Genomic DNA, 19,561 nt, shown 5'->3' with positions numbered 1-19,561 from the left:
GGAGACTTTGCGCCCCACCCAAGGTTTCCGTGCGGTTCCCGGAGGTTGCAGGTGGTTGCCGGAGGTTGCAGGTAGTGGAAGCAGGTAGGGAGACTGACAAACACCTCCGGGAACCGCACGGAAACCTTGGGTGGGGCACAAAGTCTTCAGAGGTTTCCGTTCAGGTTTCCTAAGTGGGACAGGGGCATTAGTGGAGTCAAGGGATATGGGGGAGAAGGCAGGCACGGGTTATTGATTGGGGACGATCAACCATGATCATATTGAATGGCGGTGCTGGCTCAAATGGCCGAATGGCCTCCTCCTGCACCTATTTTCTATGTTTCTATGTTTCCTGGAGTAATGCCATATCCCTTGTATATAATAATGGATGGGATTTATATAGCGCCTTTCTAATACTCAAGGCGCTTTACATCGCATTATTCATTCACTCCTCAGTCACACTCGGTGGTGGTAAGCTACTTCTGTAGCCACAGCTGCCCTGGGGCAGACTGACGGAAGCGTGGCTGCCAATCTGCGCCTACGGCCCCTCCGACCACCACCAATCACTCACACACATTCACACACAGGCAAAGGTGGGTGAAGTGTCTTGCCCAAGGACACAACGACAGTATGCACTCCAAGCGGGATTCGAACCATAAATCTATCAGCAGTTTTGTTTAGTTTAGTTTAGAGATGCTGTAATAGCAAACTTCCGATTTTCCACTGTCCTCTTTTTCAGTTGCCATTACGACAAAGTGGGAGTGATAGAAACATAGAAAATAGGTGCAGGAGGCCATTCGGCCCTTCGAGCCAGCACCGCCATTCAATGCGATCATGGCTGATCGTCCCCAATCAATACAAGGTTAATTCACGGGATGGCGGGACTGTCATATGCTGATAGAATGGAGCGGCTGGGCTTGTGCACTCTGGAGTTTAGAAGGATGAGAGGATATCTCATTGAAACATATAAGATTGTTAAGGGTTTGGACACGCTGGAGGCAGGAAACATGTTCCCGATGTTGGGGGAGTCCAGAACCAGGGGTCACACACCGTTTAAGAATAAGGGGTAAGCCATTTAGAACGGAGACGAGGAAACACTTTTTCTCACAGAGAGTGGTGAGTCTGTGGAATTCTCTGCCACAGAGGGCGGTGGAGGCCGGTTCTCTGGATGCTTTCAAGAGAGTTAGATAGGGCTCTTAAAGATAGTGGAGTCAGGGGATTATGGGGAGAAGGCAGGAACGGGGTACTGATTGGGAATGATCAGCCATGATCACATTGAATGGCGGTGCTGGCTCGAAGAGCCGAATGGCCTCTACTCCTGCACCTATTGTCTATTGTCTATTAACCCGTGCCTGCCTTCTCCCCATATCCCTTGATTCCACTAGCCCCTAGAGCTCTATCTAACTAAGATCTTACGCAGACCTAATAGAACGGATCTTCTAGTCGTTATTTCCATTTAGTTGGTTGTTTATAGAAGTAGGCGTACGAACAAAGAGATGAACGTACCAGGTTTTCCTTATTCTGCATGCAAGTTGTAGCTGGCTGGTAAGAACTGTATGCTCTCCCTCCCAGTGCCTGCTACTTCCTCTCCCATATGCCCTTATATATTCACCACCCTGTGTCTCTAATGACCGCCCCCTTGTGTCCACAATAATACTGCAAGATTTATCTAGACAAAATAATATAATATGCCAACAGTAGGAAGCTTAAACGTAAATGGCTCCTACAGATTCAACACGGCAACAGGCCCTTCGGCCCACCAAGTCCGTGCCAGCCAGCAATCCCCACACACTAACACCACCCGACACACACAAGGGGCAATTTTACATTTTACACCAAGCCTACATTTTACATTAGCCTACAAACCTGCACGTCTACTCAACAGCCAAAAATCCGTAGCCTCCCTTTGATCTGGTATTTTGTTGGTTCAAGTCAAGTCTATTTGTCACATACACATACGAGATGTGCAGTGAAATTAAAAGTGGCAATGCTCGCGGACTTTGTGCAAAAAGACAAACAAACAAACAGAATGGAACAGAATCACATATTCTTTTACATGCTTGATCAATGGTGTTTTATCATTAATGTTTTATTATTATTAATGTTTAGTGTTTTCTGAGTCATTCGTAACTGTCACTGTATGTCATGCTGTTACTTGCGGGCGGAGCAGCAAGGCAAATTCCTTGTATGTGAATACTTGGCCAATAAACGCACTTACTTTGAAGTGCTTAAGAATGTTTAAGAAGGAACTGCAGATGCTGGAAAATCAAAGGTAGACAAAAAATGCTGGAGAAACAGCGGGTGCAGCAGCATCTATGGAGCGAAGGAAATCTGAGGAAAGACATTCTTGCCATAGAGGGAGTACAGAGAAGGTTCACCAGATTGATTCCTGGGATGGCAGGACTTTCATATGAAGAAAGACTGGATAGACTTGGCTTGTACTCGCTAGAATTTAGAAGATTGAGGGGGGATCTTATAGAAACTTACAAAATTCTTAAGGGGTTGGACAGGCTAGATGCAGGAAGATTATTCCCGATGTTGGGGAAGTCCAGAACTAGGGGTCACAGTTTAAGGATAAGAGGGAAGTCTTTTAGGACCGAGATGAGAAAATCATTTTTTACACAGAGAGTGGTGAATCTGTGGAATTCTCTGCCACAGAAGGTAGTTGAGGCCACAGTTCATTGTCTATATTTAAGAGGGAGTTAGATGTGGCCCTTGTGGCTAAAGGGATCAGGGGGTATGGAGAGAAGGCAGGGATGGGATACTGAGTTGGATGATCAGCCATGATCATATTGAATGGCGGTGCAGGCTCGAAGGGCCGAATGGCCTCTACTCCTGCACCTATTTTCTATGTTTCTATGAAATGGGCAACGTTTCGTGCCGAAACCCAGACTGCAGGAAACCGAAGAAAACCCACGCAGGTCACGGGGAGAACGTGCAAACTCCGCACAGGCAGCAGCCGTGGTCGGGTGCCAGACACCGCGCGTCGCGCCTCGACAACCTCCGTTGCCGAAAATGTCGCCCAAGTGGGGCAGGCCCTTTACGCAACATTCCTGACGCAATCTCAGCAGAGATGGAAAACAACTGTAGCTAAACCTCTTACAATAAAGGCCCCACGCATCATTTCACTTTTTAATAGCTCGCTGAACCTGCATACGAACGTAAAGTCCAAGGGCACCCAGGTCTCTCTGAACACCGCACTTAATAAAAAACATGCCTTTCTAGTTTTTTTCCTGCCAAATTGGATGACCTCAGATTTTTCCACATTATCTTTCATCTGCCACGGCCTCTCCGCTTGAGTCGACTGTTCCTGGAATCGGAACGTCGTTGTGAATCTTCCCTGCAGACCACACTGCCACCTAGCTTTGTATTTATTGTAGAAACATAGACAATAGTTGCAGGAGTAGAGGCCATTCGGCCCTTCGAGCCTGCACCGCCATTCAATATGATCATGGCTGATCATCCAACTCAGTATCCCGTACCTGCCTTCTCTCCATACCCCCTGATCCCTTTAGCCACAAGGGCCACATCTAACTCCCTCTTAAATATAGCCAATGAACTGTGTGGCCTCAACTACCTTCTGTGGCAGAGAATTCCACAGATTCACCACTCTCTGTGTGAATGCTGCTTGACCCGCTGAGTTACTCCGGTGTTTTGTGTCTCAACTCAGATAGATCATGTGTCTGACTTATACCCTACATTTGACATTCTTAATTGGATGCCAAGTTTCCCTGATCTCCGCAGCTCTGCCACTATCAGGATATTTGATGAGGATATTTATAGGCAACGACGCATGCTGCTGTATGTACAGGCAAATATCCTCTTGCGTAAATTTGGTGCGTGTGCATATGTGGTGAAGATGTCGCTATTTAGAGCATACTGCACACCACTCTACACTGCGCACCTGTGGTCCAACTATTTAAAGACAAGTATGCAGAGACTAAAGATGGCATAACGATGCCATGAGAACACTGCTAAGGCAACCTAGATGGTGTAGTGCCAGTAATATGTTTGTGGCTGCAGGAGTCAGTACTTTAGAAGCTATCCTAAGACACCACATGTATAAATTCATTTGCAGGATAAATGACTCTAAAAATTTGCTTATTGTGGCCTTAGGATAAATGACTCTAAAAATTATCTTATTGTGGCCTTGTCAGACAATTTGTTCATGATATATGTTTTTTATTTCTAGTTATTTGTTGTTATTTGTACTTCACACTGAATGGACACTGGTTGAGCAACGTTTTTTTGTTTCCTCTGGGTATGTGAGTACTCAGGAAAATGACAATTAAGATATACTGACTGATACTGACTGACTGATAAGGGTTAGCCTTACACGCTACGAATCCCAGTTGTGGAGACACTGGTATCGTTGTCTCGTTGTAGGACATTGATCATCTTTTAATCTGGATTTTTAACTTAAGTATTGTGGGTTTTTGTTAAATATAAACTATGATGTTTTTATGTGATATACCATGATTTTATATATATTTATGATATTTGATATGCAATGCATTTTTAATGTAATGTTGCCCCTTGTCTGGACCTTGAGTCCGTAATAAAATTTATTATATTATTATTATTATTATCATGTTTAATTAAGCCTCTTAACGAAGGTGATATGTGATAATGGCACTTGGAGGAAGAAGCAGAGGATAACATTCTGCGGCAGAGAATTCCACAGACTCGCCACTCTCTCCGTCTCCGTTTCCTTGTCTCCGTTCGAAATGGCTTACCCCTTATTCTTAAACTGTGGCCCCTGGTTCAGCCCTCTCTGTGTGAAAAATGTTTTTCTCATCTCGGTCCTAAAAGATTTCCCCCTTATCCTTAAACTGTGTGTGTGGCCCCTAGTTCTGGACTTCCCCAACATCGGGAACAATCTTCCTGCATCTAGCCTGTCCAACCCCTTAAGAATTTTGTATGTTTCTATAAGATCCCCCCTATTTGTAGCACTTGGTTATAACCTCGGGGGGGAGTGGCATAGAAACATAGAAAAACAGGTGCAGGAGTAGGCCATTCGGCCCTTCGAGCCATTCTGGAGATAAATAATGTGTGACGTTTCTGGCCTGGATCCTTCTTCGGACTGAAAGTAGGGGTATGGGGCGGGGGGGGGGGGGGGGGGGGGGTAGTGATGAGGCGTGAAGAGCTGGACGTAAGCAAAGACCAGGACCAGCCACAAACAATCCCCTACTTTCAGATAAGCTTGAGGGTAAATACACAGTCTTTTGCTCAGAGTAGCGAAATCGGGATCTTTAGGCCGTGGGATTTGGGTGAGTGGGGAGGGGGGAGGGGGAGGGCGGGATTTAATAGGGACCCAAGTGACAATATTTTTGTGAAAGAAAGAACTGCAGAAGTTGGTTTAAATCGAAGGTAGACAATAGGCAATAGACAATAGGTGCCGGAGTAGGCCATTCGGCCCTTCAAGCCAGCACCGCCATTCAATGTGATCATGGCTGATCATCCCCAATCAGTACCCCGTTCCTGCCTTCTCCCCATATCCCCTGGCTCCGCTATCTTTAAGAGCCCTATCTAGCTCTCTCTTGAGAGCATCCAGAGAACCAGCCGAGGCAGAGAATTCCACAGACTCACCACTCTCTGTGAGAAAAAGTGTTTCCTCGTCTCCGTTCTAAATGACTGACCCCTTATTCTTAAACTGTGTGTGGCCCCTGGTTCTGGACTCCCCCAGCATCTAGAAACGGGGGAGGGAGAGAGAGGAGAGAGAGAGGGAAGAGAGAGAGAGAGAGAGGGGAGAGCCCTATCAAGCTCTCTCTTGAAAGTATCCAGGGAACCTGCCTCCACCGCCCTCATAGGTCAGTAACTCAGCGGGACAGGCAACATCTCTGGAGAGAAGGAATGGGCGACGTTTCGGGTCGAGACCCTTCTGAAGATAGGTCTGTAGGAGGGTCTCGACCTGGTAACTTTCTTTTGTTACACAAAGGATGGTGGGTGTACCTTCACCTTAAACTTGTGTCCTCTGGTACCCGATTCACCTACTCTATGTGCAATGGTCAGTTTTTTTAATGAGACGCACCTCTTGTACACAACCTTGAGGTCCTTCCATTCCAGGAAGCTGCACATCTTGGGCTTGCGTCCCAGCACGATCTGCATCAGCTCCCGGCCCAGCTTCTTCTTCTCCCTCTCCGACATGGCGATGTACCACTTCTGCAGCCTCAGCTTGCCCTGGCGGCTGAACAGTAACATGAAGCGCATCTGTGGAGGACAGGGCACAGAGAGAGCAAGGGAGAGAGTGAGGGAGGGTGAGCCAGGGTTAGACTTCATGGTTAACCAAGAGGGAGAGAGAGGGAGGGTAGGATTTTAAATCAGATTTTTTCTCGCCTCCAACTCGTGCACCTCCCACCCCCCTCCCCCCTCCCTTCCCCATACCCCCCAAATCCCACCTCTAACCCCCCTCCTCCCCCCACCCCTCCTCTAACCCCCACCCCCCTTACTCTCCTCTACCCCTCCCTCCCCCAACCTCCCCACTTCCTCTAAGCACTTTTATTGCACTATATATATACACACACACATATATATATATACACACACATATATATATATATATACACACATATATATATATATACACACACACACACACACATATATATATATATATATATATATATGTGTGTGTGTGTGTATATATATATATATGTGTGTATATATATATGTGTGTGTGTGTGTGTGTGTGTATATATATATATATGTGTGTGTGTGTGTGTGTGTGTGTATATATATATATGTGTGTGTGTGTATATATATATATATATGTGTGTGTGTGTATATATATATATATATATATATATATATACGTGTACATATATACACACACACACACACACACACTATATATATATATATATAACGTGTGTGTGTGTCATATGCTGAGAGAATGGAGCGGCTGGGCTTGTACACTCTGGGGTTTAGAAGGATGAGAGGAGATCTTATTGAAACATATTGATCATATATATACATCATCTGTGTGAAAAAGATGTTTCCTCGTCTCCGTTCTAAATGGCCGATCCGTTATTCTTAAACCTGTGTGTGTGGCCCCTGGTTCTGGACTCCCCCAACATCGGGAACATATTTCCTGCCTCTAGCGTGTCCAAACCCTTAACAATATGTTTCAATAAGATCTCCTCTCATCCTTCTAAACCCCAGAGTGTACAAGCCCAGCCGCTCCATTCTCTCAGCATATGACAGTCCCGCCATCCCGGGAATGAACCTGGTGAACCTACGCTGGGCTCCCTCAATAGGTATAAACGATTCAAGGTAGGTTGAAGACACTGCAATCACGAATGGCCCGTAACAGAGCCAAGTTTATTTCCATTTGAAAGACTAACTGCTGGGTAACTATTAACTTACAGTACAATTATTGACCATTTCGGACATCTCTTTAAAATTTGCATTGAGAGAGGTTAGACAGAAAATGATTGCCGTTGCTCAGAATGTGCTGAATCAGGGCTTGCTGTTCACGGGCAACTCTGTCCTAACATCTGCAGACGGAAAACTATAAGTGGTCTGGAACCATAGAATTGGTGCAGGAGGTTCAGCCCATCTAGTCCATGCCAGCCCCAAGCAGAGAAATGAGTCTGCAGAAGCATCCCGAACCGAAGCGTCACCTATTCATGTTCCCCAGAGAAGCTGCCTGACCCGCTGAGGTTTATTTCAGTACTAGACCAAGTGCAGACCCGTTGGGTCTGTTTCCCCAACGGCGTTTGCGGGGGGGGCTGCAGCATCACACTCACATTAACCACCCCCCAAACACACAGGTGGGGGGAGGTGGGGTGAGAAGAGGGGAGGGAGGGGAGAGGAGGAGGAGGAAACGGGACAGATTTGGGAGGGAAAGGAGAGCGGGGTAGGGGGTGAGAGAGGGGGATGGGGAGAGAGATGTGGGGGAGGGGGGGATGGGGAGGAGGGAGAGAGGGGGAGAGGGGTGGGGGGAGAGAGGGGAAAGAGTGGGGAGGGAGGGGTAGGGGGAGTGGTGGAAGAGGGACAGAGGGGTAGGGGGCAGGGGGAGAGGGAAGGGGGTGGGGTAGAGAGTGAAGGGGGGTGGGGGAGAGAGGGATGGGTGGGAGAGGGAAAGGGGTGTGGAGAGGGAAACATAGAAACATAAGATTCTATAAGATCCCCCCCTCAATCTTCTAAATTCTAGCGAGTACAAGCCGAGTCTATCCAGTCTTTCTTCATATGAAAGTCCTGACATCCCAGGAATCAGTCTGGTGAACCTTCTCTGTACTCCCTCTATGTCTTTGGGCATTGGGCATTGTGACGTCACACGATGGAACGAATCAAAAGGCAGAAAGGCAGCCGGAAGGACGGCAGGCGGCAGCCACAGACTTTTAATATAGTGTTAGAGATGGAGTGTTGAAACAGGCTCTTCGGCCCACCAAGTTCTATCTGACAATCTAGTTCTGTCCTGCACTCGAGGGCCAACTTGTAGAAGACAATTAACCTACAAACCTGCACGTCTTTGGGATGTGGGAGGAAATCTCAGAGGGCCGGTTCTCTGGATGCTTTCAAGAGAGAGCTAGATAGGGCCCTTAAAGATAGCGGGGTCAGGGGGATATGGGGAGAAGGCAGGAACGGGGTACTGATTGGGGATGATCAGCCATGATCACATTGAATGGCGGTGCAGGCTCAAAGGGCCGAATGGCCTCTACTCCTGCACATATTGTCTATTGAATTGATTTGAATGGCGGTGCTGGCTCAAAGGGCCAAATGGCCTACTCCTGCACCTATTGTCTATTGTCTTTAAAACAGGAACGGCGTACCGATTTTGGATGATAAGCTAGGATCATATTGAATGGCAGTGCTGGCTCGAAGGGCCGAATGGCCTACTCCTGTACCTATCGTCTATTGAGTGTGGGAGGAAACCAGAGCTCCCGGACATTTTTTCCTCACAGAGAGTTGTGAATCTGTGGAATTCTCTGCCTCAGAGGGCGGTGGAGGCCGGTTGTCTGGATGCTTACAAGAGAGCTAGCTAGGGCTCTTAAAGATAGCTGAGTCAGGGGGTATGGGGAGAAGGCAGGAACGGGGGATGATCAGCCATGATCACATTGAATGGCGGTGCTGGCTCGGAGGGCCGAATGGCCTTCTCCTGCACCTATTGTCTAGTAGTCTAAACCAGGCTATAAGATCCAATCTAACTGTCTAGTTTAGAGACACTGCACGGAAACAAGCCATTCAGCCCACGGAGTCTGTGTCGCCAGCGATCCCCGCACACTAACACTATCCTACACACTGGAGTCAATGTACAATCGTTACAGAGGTCAATTAACCTGGAAACCTGAAAGTACACAAAATTGCTGGAGAAACTCAGCGGGTGCAGCAGCATCTATGGAGCGAAGGAAATAGGCGACGTTTCGGGCCGAAACCCTTCTTCAGACTGATGGGGGGTGGGGGGGGGGAGAAGGAAGGAAAAGGGGAGGAGGAGGAGGAGCCCGAGGGCGGGCGGATGGGAGGAGACAGCTAGAGGGTTAAGGAAGGGGAGGAGACAGCAAGGACTAGCAAAATTGGGAGAATTCAATGTTAATGCCATCTGGACGCAAGGTCCCCAGACGGAATATGAGGTGCTGTTCCTCCAATTTCCGCTGTTGCTCACTCTGGCAATGGAGGAGACCCAGGACCAAAGATCCTCTATGATCTTTGCCCAGGAACGCGAGGTCGGATTGGGAATGGGAGGGGGAGTTGAAGTGCTGAGCCACCGGGAGTTCAGGTAGGTTATTGCGGACTGAGCGGAGGTGTTCGGCGAAATGATCGCCCAACCTACACTTAGTCTCCCCGATGTAAATCAGCTGACATCTAGAGCAGCGGATGCAGTAGATGAGGTACAGGTGAACCTTTGTCGCAACTGGAATGACTGCTTGGGTCCTTGAATGGAGTCGAGGGGGGAGGTGAAGGGACAGGTGTTGCATTTCTTGCGGTTGCAACGGAACGTGCCCGGGGAGGGGGTGGTGCAGGAGGGAAGGGAAGAATTGACGAGGGAGTTGCGGAGGGAGCGGTCTTTGCGGAAGGCAGACATGGGGGGAGATGGGAAGATGTGGCGAGTGGTGGGGTCACGATGGAGGTGGAGGAAATGGCGGAGGATTATGTGTTGTATTTGCCGGCTGGTGGGGTGAAAGGTGAGGACCAGAGGGACTCTTCCCTTGTTGCGAGTGCGGGGATGGGGAGGAGTGTGGGAGGAAACTGGAGGTCCTGGAGAAAACCCACGCAGGTCACAGGGAGAAAGTACAAACTCCGGAGGTAGACAAAAATGCTGGAGAAACTCAGCGGGTGCGGCAGCATCTATGGAGCGAAGGAAATAGGCAACGTTTCAGGGCGAAACCCTTCCTCAGACTCCGTACAGGCAGCACCCATAGTCGGGATCAAACCCGGGTCTCTGGCGGTGTGAGACAGCAGTTCTACCCGCTGCACCACCGCACTGCACATTTGTATTTCAAAGGCTGGGATGTGACAGGAAATCTCAGAGGGCAGTGGAGGCCGGTTCTCTGGATACTTTCAAGAGAGAGCTAGATAGGGCCCTTAAAGATAGCGGAGTCAGGGGGGTATGGGGAGAAGGCAGGAACGGGGTACTGATTGGGGATGATCAGCCACGATCACATTGAATGGCGGTGCTGGCTCAAAGGGCCGAATGGCCTCTACTCCTGCACATATTGTCTATTGAATTGATTTGAATGGCGGTGCTGGCTCACAGGATCCTTAAACTGTGACCCCTTGTTCTGGTCTTCCCCAACATCGGGAACAATCTTCCTGCATCTAGCCTGTCCAACCTCTTAAGAATTTTGTACGTTTCTATAAGATCCCCCCTCAATCTTCTAAATTCTAGCGAGTACAAGCCGAGTCTATCAACTACCTTCTGTGGCAGAGAATTCCACAGATTCACCACTCTCTGTGTGTGAAAAATGTTTTCCTCATCTCGGTCCTAAAAGACTTCCCCCTTATCCTCCAGCATTTTCGCCTACCTTTGATCTGCAGTTCCTTCTTAAACACTTCATACCTTCGTGACCTTAGTGTTCTACAAGGCTTCAAATTCCTTGTAGCTAATCAGTAACATTTACCAATTGTGGACTTTAATAAACCCAACACAAACAAAAACGAGGTTGGAAACTCAGAAGGTCAAGTGCAAAATACTCCAGAGACAATCACATCCAATATAACCTGCCTGTTTTTCAGTTTATAGTTTGGAGATACAGGTCTCTCAGTCCACCGAGTCCGATCACCCTGCACACTAACACTATCCTACACACACACACACACTAGGGACAGTTACCATTTTACCAAAGCCAATTACCCTACAAACCTGTTTAGGAAAGAACTGCAGATGCAGGTAAATGGAAGGTAGAGACAAAATGCTGGAGTAACTCAGCAGGTGAGGCAGCATCTAAGGAAGAAGGGTCTCAACACGAAACGTCGCCAATTCCTTCTCTCCATGAGGAGGGGGTGGGAGATTGCAACCTTCACGTGGTCCGCCCTGTTTCGACGAATGCAATCAACCTGCCGTGCACAATCAAAGAGGATCAAATAGACTATTTAAGAAGGAACTGCAGATGCTGGAAAATCGAAGGTACACAAAAAAAGCTGGAGAAATTCAGCGGGTGCAGCAGCATCTATGGAGCGAAGGAAATAGGCAACGTTTCGGGCCAAAACCCTACTTCAGGATCAAATAGACAATAGACAATAGGTGCAGGAGTAGGCCATTCGGCCCTTCAAGCCAGCTATTCAACGCTATTCAATGTGTTCATTGAACATAGAACAAGTTGTCCTGCAACTTTTGGCTGTGCACGCCATACGCAAGAAGAAGAAGTCCATGAGGAGGAATTTCTTTAGTCAAACGTTGGTGAATCTGTGGAATTGTTTGCCACAGACGGCTGTGGAGGCCACAAGTCAATGGATATTTTTAAGGCAGAGATAGATAGATTATTGATTCATACAGGTGTCAGGAGTTTTGGGGAGAAGGCAGGAGAATGGGGTTAGGAGGGAGAGATAGATCAGCCATGATTGAATGGCGGAGTAGACATGATGGGCCGAATGGCCTAATTCTGCTCCTATCACTTATGACCTTAAAACATCACCTATCCATGTCCTTCAGAGATGCTTCCTGACTCGCTGAGTTATCCTGGCACTTTCTTTCCATCGGGACCAAGTAGTCAGGTTTTCAATCTTGTTTCTCGACCTTGATACGGAACTCGCTCACAGGTCCAGTTTGACCGCATTATTGGTGCCTCGGGGGGCCCAGCAGCGTGAAACTGGGACAGAGGGACTATTTTTGGTGGCCATTTAACAGGCTACAAGACGTTTTGATTTATTGCTGGTCACATATGGCTTGCTTCGCTTTGTGGAAGGCGTCGACTGAGAATGAGTCCAAATCACATCGAGGGTCCCGGGGGGGGGGGGGTGGGCTGCTGCTGAGGTCAAAGAGGGATGCAGCGGGGGGGAGGGTGGTGTCGCTGAGAACAACGAACCTGGTTGGATGGAGGGGGGGGGGGGGGGGGGGGGTGAGGAGGGCCATTGCAAACTAAAAGGGAACCTTCGGGACTCTGAGGTAGACCAAAATGCTGGACCCGAAACGTTGCCCATTTCCATAGATGCTGCCTCACCCACTGAGTTCCTCCAGCATTTTAGTCTACCTTCGATTTTCCAGCGTCTGCAGTTCCCTCTTATACATAGGTGACATTTCGGTGGAAGGACATGGTCATATTGAATGGCGGTGCTGGCTCGAAGGGCAGAGCGACCTACTCCTGCACCTATTTTTCCATGTTTCGGCCTGAAATCTGGAATAACCTGTTTCTCCAGGAGGTTGAAAGGCTGCAGAATGGCAGCATAATTTAAGAACAGGTTGACGAGTGTTTGGAGGAACATTGATAGAGGAAGGTACACAAAAATGCTGGAGAAACTCAGCGGGTGCAGCAGCATCTATGGAGCGAAGGAAATAGGCAACGTTTCGACCCGAAACCCTTCCCATAGAGGAAGGATTGGGGGTGGCGCTGAGAATAAACAAATGATACCAAAAAAAAGGCAGTAATGTTGAGGGTCACGAGATTACAACACAGTCAACATGGATTGATTAGGCAACATAAACCTATAACCATAACCAGAGTCTGAAGAAGGGTCTCGACCCGAAACATCGACTATTCCTTCGCTCCATAGATGCTGCCTCACCCGCTGAGTTTCTCCAGCAATTTTGTCTACTTTCGATTTTTCCAGCATCTGCAGTTCCTTCTTAAACACAGCTGTAGAGTTGCTGCCTTCCAGCGCTTGCAGCACCAAAGACCCGGGTTCAATCCCGACTACGGGTGCTGCCTGTACGTTCACCCCGTGACCTTTCTCCAAGATCTTTGTTTTCCTCCCAAACTCCAAAGACGTACAGTATTGCCAGCTGATTGGCGTGGTATAAGTGTAAATTGTCCCTATTGTGTGTTGGATAGTGTTAATGTGCGGGGAACGCACAGGGGCAGTTAAAGTGTAGACTCGGTGGGCCGAAGGGCCTGTTTCTACACTGTATCTCTAAACTAAACCAAGACACAAGGTAGACAAAAATGCTTGATCACATTGAATGGCGGTGCTGGCTCGAAGGGCCGAATGGCCTACTCCTGCACCTATTGTCTATATGGACCAAACACAGTCAGATTGGGGGGGGGGGGGGGTTGTCCCCCACCTCTCAAAGCATGGGGGGGGGGGGGTGCTCCTCGCGTCCCCGTCCCCCCAGGATCTCCGCACATGACGTCACCCATTCCTGCTATCCAGGAATGCTGCCTGACCCGCTGAGTTACTCCAGCATATTGTGCCCCAGCCTTTCCAGGTGCAGCTTCACCAATTGAACCGCACGCACTCTGAGGTGAAACGGCATGTTGACAAGGAAGATGTTTTGTTTTTTTACCCGAGGGGAACGGCTAATCCCGGCACTGACTGAACCAAAGAAATACAATCCGGTGAAAGAGGAGAGGAGTAATTTCCTGATTCACAGAGACAAAGAATTCAAAAGATTGCATAAATGCAACCAGGGCACTAATTGTTCACCAGCTGCACCCTTCTTTAAAAAGGGACCAATGAATTATGGTTGAGGTGGGAGTGGAAGGAACCATTTTACTCCTCCTAGCACCGTGACAAGGCTACACGTTGCACCAAACTCCTGCAGTCTTATAGAAGTCCCTTTGCCGAGGGCCGCCAGTGTGAATCTCTGGCCTGTGGACTTCGGGAGCCGTGGTAAGAAGTGGCCGATTCGGAAGTCCAAGCCACTGGGGATGTTCTTCCGTTCCGACGTCGGAGTTCCATCATCCCAGCGAGAGGGCCTGAACATCGGGCCGCCCGCAGCTGCGATTGTGGGGGTCTCGGGAGGCAACAACAAAGGGGAGGATGACTGGACTTTGTTGCCTTCCCTCACATTGGGAAACTTTGATTCCGCTATGTGGGGATGTTTATGTAAAAGTCTATCCTGTGCTGTGTTCTTTTTTTATTCGTACGGCTGTATGGTGACCCCAAATTTCACTGCATGTGACAATAAATGTCTCTTGTCTCATAGAAACATAGAAATTAGGTGCAGGAGTAGAGGCCATTCGGCCCTTCGAGCCTGCACCATTCGCCATTCAATATGATCATGGCTGATCATCCAACTCAGTATCCCATCCCTGCCTTCTCTCCATACCCTCTGATCCCCTTAGCCACAAGGGCCACATCTAACTCCCTCTTAAATATAGCCAATGAACTGTGGCCTCAACTACCCTCTGTGGCAGAGAGTTCCAGAGATTCACCACTCTCTGTGTGAATAAAGTTCTTCTCATCTCGGTTTTAAAGGATTTCCCCCTTATCCTTAACTGTGACCCCTTGTCCTGGACTCCCCCAACATCGAGAGCAATCTTCCTGCATCTAGCCTGTCCAACCCCTTAAGAATTTGATAAGTTTCTATAAGATCCCCTCTCAAACTCCTAAATTCTAGAGAGTATAAACCAAGTCTATCCAGTCTTTCTTCATAAGACAGTCCTGACATCCCAGGAATCAGTCTGGTGAACCTTCTCTGTACTCCCTCTATGGCAGTAATGTCCTTCCTCAGATTTGGAGACCAAAACTGTACGCAATACTCCAGGTGTGGTCTCACCAAGACCCTGTACAACTGTAGTAGAACCTCCCTGCTCCTATACTCAAATCCTTTTGCTATGAAAGCTAACATACCATTCGCTTTCTTCACTGCCTGCTGCACCTGCACGCCTACTTTCAATGACTGGTGTACCATGACACCCAGGTCTCGCTGCATCTCCCCTTTTCCTAGTCGGCCACCATTTAGATAATAGGCCTCTTGTCTTATAGAATCACACATTGGGGAAACAGGCCTTTGGCCCAGCTTGTCCAGGCCAACCAACATGCCCCATCTACACTAGTCCCGCCTGCCGGGGTTAGGTCCAGATGCCTCCAAACCTGTCCTATCCATAATCCAAGGTAGACAAAAGTGCTGGAGAAACTCAGCGGGTGCAGCAACATCTATGGAGCGAAGGAAATAGGCGACGTTTCGAGCCGAAACCCTTCTTCAGACTGATGTAGGGTGGGTGGGGAGGGGGGGAGAAGAAAGGAAAAAGGAAGCGGAGGAGCCCGAGGGCTGAGGGAGAGCTGAGAAGGGGAGGAGACAGCAAGGGCTACCGGAAATTGGAGAATTCAATGTTTATGCCACTAGGGTGCAGACTGCCCAAGCGGAATACGAGGTGCTGCTCCTCCAATTTCCGGTGGTGCTCACTCTGGCCATTGAGGAGGCCCAGGACAGGGAGGTCGGATTCGGAATGGGAGGGGGAGTTGAAGTGTCTACCTTCGATTTTCCAGCATCTGCAGTTCCTTCTTAAACACTATCCATAATCCATACGTCTTGTTCTATTATTGAAAACACGAACAACTGCAGTTGCTGGTTTACCAAGACAAAAAAACACACAAAGTGCTGGAGTAACACAGCAAGTCATGCAGCATCTGTGGGGAACATGAATAGACGACTTTTTGGGTCGGGGTCTTTCTTTGGATTTCTTTAGTCTGAAGAAGTGTCCCAATCCGAAACGTCACCTATCCACCTTCTCCAGGGATGCTGCCTGACTGACCCGCTGAATTATTCCAGCATTTTGTGGGGTTTTTTTGGTAAACCACCATCAGCAGCTATTTGTGTCTTTGAGCTGTCATTCCTTTCAAGTCACGAGGGGAGGAGAGAGATAGTCATATAGCATAAGAACAGGCCATTCGGCCCATCTCATCCATGGCCACCAAGATGCACCATTCAATATGATCATGGCTGATCATCCAAAATCAGTCACCCCGTTCCTGCTTTCTCCCCATATACCTTGATTCCGTTAGCCCATAGAGCTAAATCTTAGAGATCTTATAGGGGATCTTATAGAAACTTACAAAATTCTTAAGGGGTTGGACAGGCTAGATGCAGGAAGATTGTTCCCGATGTTGAGGAAGTCCAGAACAAGGGGTCACAGTTTAAGGATAAGGGGGAAATCTTTTAGGACCGAGATAAGAAAAACATTTTTCACACAGAGAGTGGTGAATCTTTGGAAATCTCTGCCACAGAAGGTAGTTGAGGCCACAGTTCATTGGCTATATTTAAGAGGGAGTTAGATGTGGCCCTTGTGGCTAAAGGGATCAGGGGGTATGGAGAGAAGGCAGGTACAGGATACCGAGTTGGATGATCATATTGAATGGCAGTGCAGGCTCGAAGGGCCGAATGGCCTACTCCTGCACCTATTTTCTATGTTTCTAAATCTAACTCTCTTTTGAACACATCCAGTGAATCGGCCTCCACTGCCTTCTGTGGCAGAGAATTCCACAGATTCGCAACTCTCTGCGTGATATATTTCATTCTTCATTTTGATTTCAAAGCAAGTCAGTGCACAGTTAAAAACAGGGGCATAACAATGAAAGAAACAGCTGACAGAGCTGCTGCGCCACATTTGCAGTGAACCTGGTTAAATAATGACCTCCTGTGTGTCTGTGAAGAGTTTAAACTTGCGCTAGGCACACTCAGTTCATGCAAATCAATTTAATTGGGAGAACAGACTTTTCAATTCGGAAGCTCAGTGTGCCCTGAAGCCGTTTACAAAGCAATTTTCATTTAAATAGCACATTGAACTTTTTTTTTTAGGTAGACAAAAGTGCTGGAGAAACTCAGCGGGTGCAGCAGCATCCATGGAGCGAAGGAAATAGGCAACGTTTCGGACCGAAACGTTGCCTATTTCCTTCGCTCCATAGATGCTGCTGCACCCGCTGAGTTTCTCCAGCACTTTTGTCTACCTTCGATTTTCCAGCATCTGCAGTTCCTTCTTAATAACTTTTTTTTTTTAATCTCCTGCCATCGAGAAGAAGGTATAGGAGTCTGAAAACTGTGACGTCCAGATTCAGGAATAGCTCATTCAGAAAGACCACCATCAGGCTACTGAACTCAACCAACTCCAACTAAACTCCGAACTCCCTCAAGTTGCACTAGAGACTTCGAGCTTTGTTTTGCTTTTTGTACTATAATGAGCTTTGTATTTATTAATTATTTATGGTTTTATCGTTTATATTTTCTATTGAGTACGATTTTCCAGCATCTGCAGTTCCTTCTATGCCTACTATTTTCTGTGTGCTTAAGCAAAGCAAGAATTTCATTGTCCTATACAGGGACACATGACAATAAACTCACTTGAACTTGAACTTGAAGAAGGACTGAAAGACTGAAGAAGGCCCTGATCCGGGTGTCAGCGGTTATGGGGAGAAGGCAAGAGAATTGGATTGAGAGGGAAAGATAGATCAGCCACGATTGAATGGTGGAGTAGACTTGATGGGCCAAATGGCCTAATTCTGCTCCTATCACTTATGAAATGTCACCTATCCATGTTCTCCAGAGAGGCTGCCTGACCCGCTGAGTTACTCTAACATTTTGTGTCTATTTTTTTGGTAAATCAGCGTCTACAGTTCTTTGTGTTCAAGAAGGAACTGCAGATGCTGGAAAATCGAAGGTACACAAAAATGCTGGAGAAACTCAGCGGGTGCAGCAGCATCTATGGAGCAAAGGAAATAGGTAACGTTTCGGGCCGAAACCCTTCTTCAGACCCTTGCAGACCTTTGCTGTTATTGTGTTTACAAATCTGGAGTGCTACTGCAAGTAAGAATTTCATTGTACCATGTTGGGGCATAAAGCACTCTTGTCTCTCGACACAGGAGTATTATCAAACAAATTAGGATAAAGGCCCATTTAATAAAGACAAGGTGACAGAGGAAGGTTTTATAAAGTTTTTAACAAGGATTACCTTAATTCTGTTCCAAAGTCTTATGGAGATAGAGGTGAAAAGGTTTAGGGAGGGAATTCCATAGCTCCCAGGATTGTCAGTTGAAGGATAGCAGACGACTTAGGAGCAGAATAAGGCTATTCGGCCCATCAAATCTGCTCTGCCATTCAACCAAGCATATCCATGTTGTTTGGAGTTTAAGAAGGAACTGCAGATGCTGGAAAATCGAAGGTACACAAAAATGCTGGAGAAACTCAGCAGGTGCAGCAGCATCTATGGAGCGAAGGAAATGGGCAACGTTTCGGGCCGAATCCCGAAACGTTGCCTATCGCCTTATCTCCATAGAAGCTGCTGCACCCGCTGAGTTTCTCCAGCATTTTTGTGTACCATGTTGCCTGGAGACCTGCTGAGTTACTCCAGCACTTTGTGTCTTTTTTAATTGAAGTTTGCTTGACCACTGTAAATACTCCTGGTGGAGGCGCGTGGTCAAAATGAAGGAAAAGTCGGGAGGTTGTAGAGAATATTAGTAGGCAGCATGGGATTCTGAGCTAGCATAGACTCGATGGGCCACATAGACTAGGACAGTGCAAGGATGTGTGTGGATGTAATTATGTGAAGCACTTTGGGGTCAATGCAAGTTGACTAAAAATGTGCTATATAAATAAAGAAATTTAAATTTTAAATTTAAGGAAACATGGAAATACTATTTGTCTTGCAAATTACATGCAAATGAGAATCAAATAGGTTTAGGCTAAGGTTTATTATTAGCAGATGGACAGTTTAGTTTAGAGATACAGTATGGAAACAGGCCCTTTGGCCCACCACGTCCATGCCAACATGCTATCACCGACACAATAAGCACAATTGTCGATAGGGTAGACGCAAAATGCTGGAGTAACTCAGCGGGACAGGCAGCATCTGTGGAGAGAAGGAATGGGTGACGTTTCGGGTCGAGACCCTTCTTCAGACTGATGTCAGGGGAGGGGGCGGGACAAGGATAGAATGTAGTTGGAGACAGTAAGACTAGTGGGAGAACTGGGAAGGGGAAGGGGATGGAGAGAGAGGGAAAGCAAGGGCTATCTGAAGTTAGAGAAGTCAATGTTCATACCACTGGGGTGTAAGCTACCCAAGCGAAATATGAAGTGCTGTTCCTCTAATTTGCGCTGGGCCTCACTCTGACAATGGAGGAGTCCCAGGACAGAAAGGTCAGATTGGGAATGGGAGGGGGAGTTGAGGTGCTGAGTCACCGGGAGATCAGGTAGGTTAAGACGGACTGAGCGGAGGTGTTTAGTGAAATGATCGCCGAGCCTGCGCTTGGTCTCGCCGATGTAGAGAAGTTG

At 47.6% G+C, this 19,561-nt stretch overlaps 1 protein-coding gene across 1 annotated transcript in view; it reads right to left on the bottom strand.

Moving 5' to 3' along the window:
* Positions 1–6,201, bottom strand: part of LOC116970082 (AP-1 complex subunit sigma-1A-like) — a 13,544-nt gene extending 7,343 nt beyond the window's left edge. The window contains exon 1 of the mRNA XM_033016808.1: positions 6,011–6,201. Coding sequence (XP_032872699.1) covers positions 6,011–6,189 — 179 coding nt within the window. The 5' untranslated portion in view covers positions 6,190–6,201. The remainder of the gene's footprint in view (positions 1–6,010) is intronic.
* Between the last annotated feature and the right edge of the window lie 13,360 nt (positions 6,202–19,561).

The sequence above is a fragment of the Amblyraja radiata genome, unplaced genomic scaffold (genome assembly GCF_010909765.2).
Source record: "Amblyraja radiata isolate CabotCenter1 unplaced genomic scaffold, sAmbRad1.1.pri scaffold_512_ctg1, whole genome shotgun sequence".
In the NCBI taxonomy this organism is placed as follows: Eukaryota; Metazoa; Chordata; class Chondrichthyes; order Rajiformes; family Rajidae; genus Amblyraja; species Amblyraja radiata.
The sequence above is the reverse complement of the archived record's forward strand: the minus strand, read 5'-3'. Positions and strand labels throughout refer to the sequence as shown.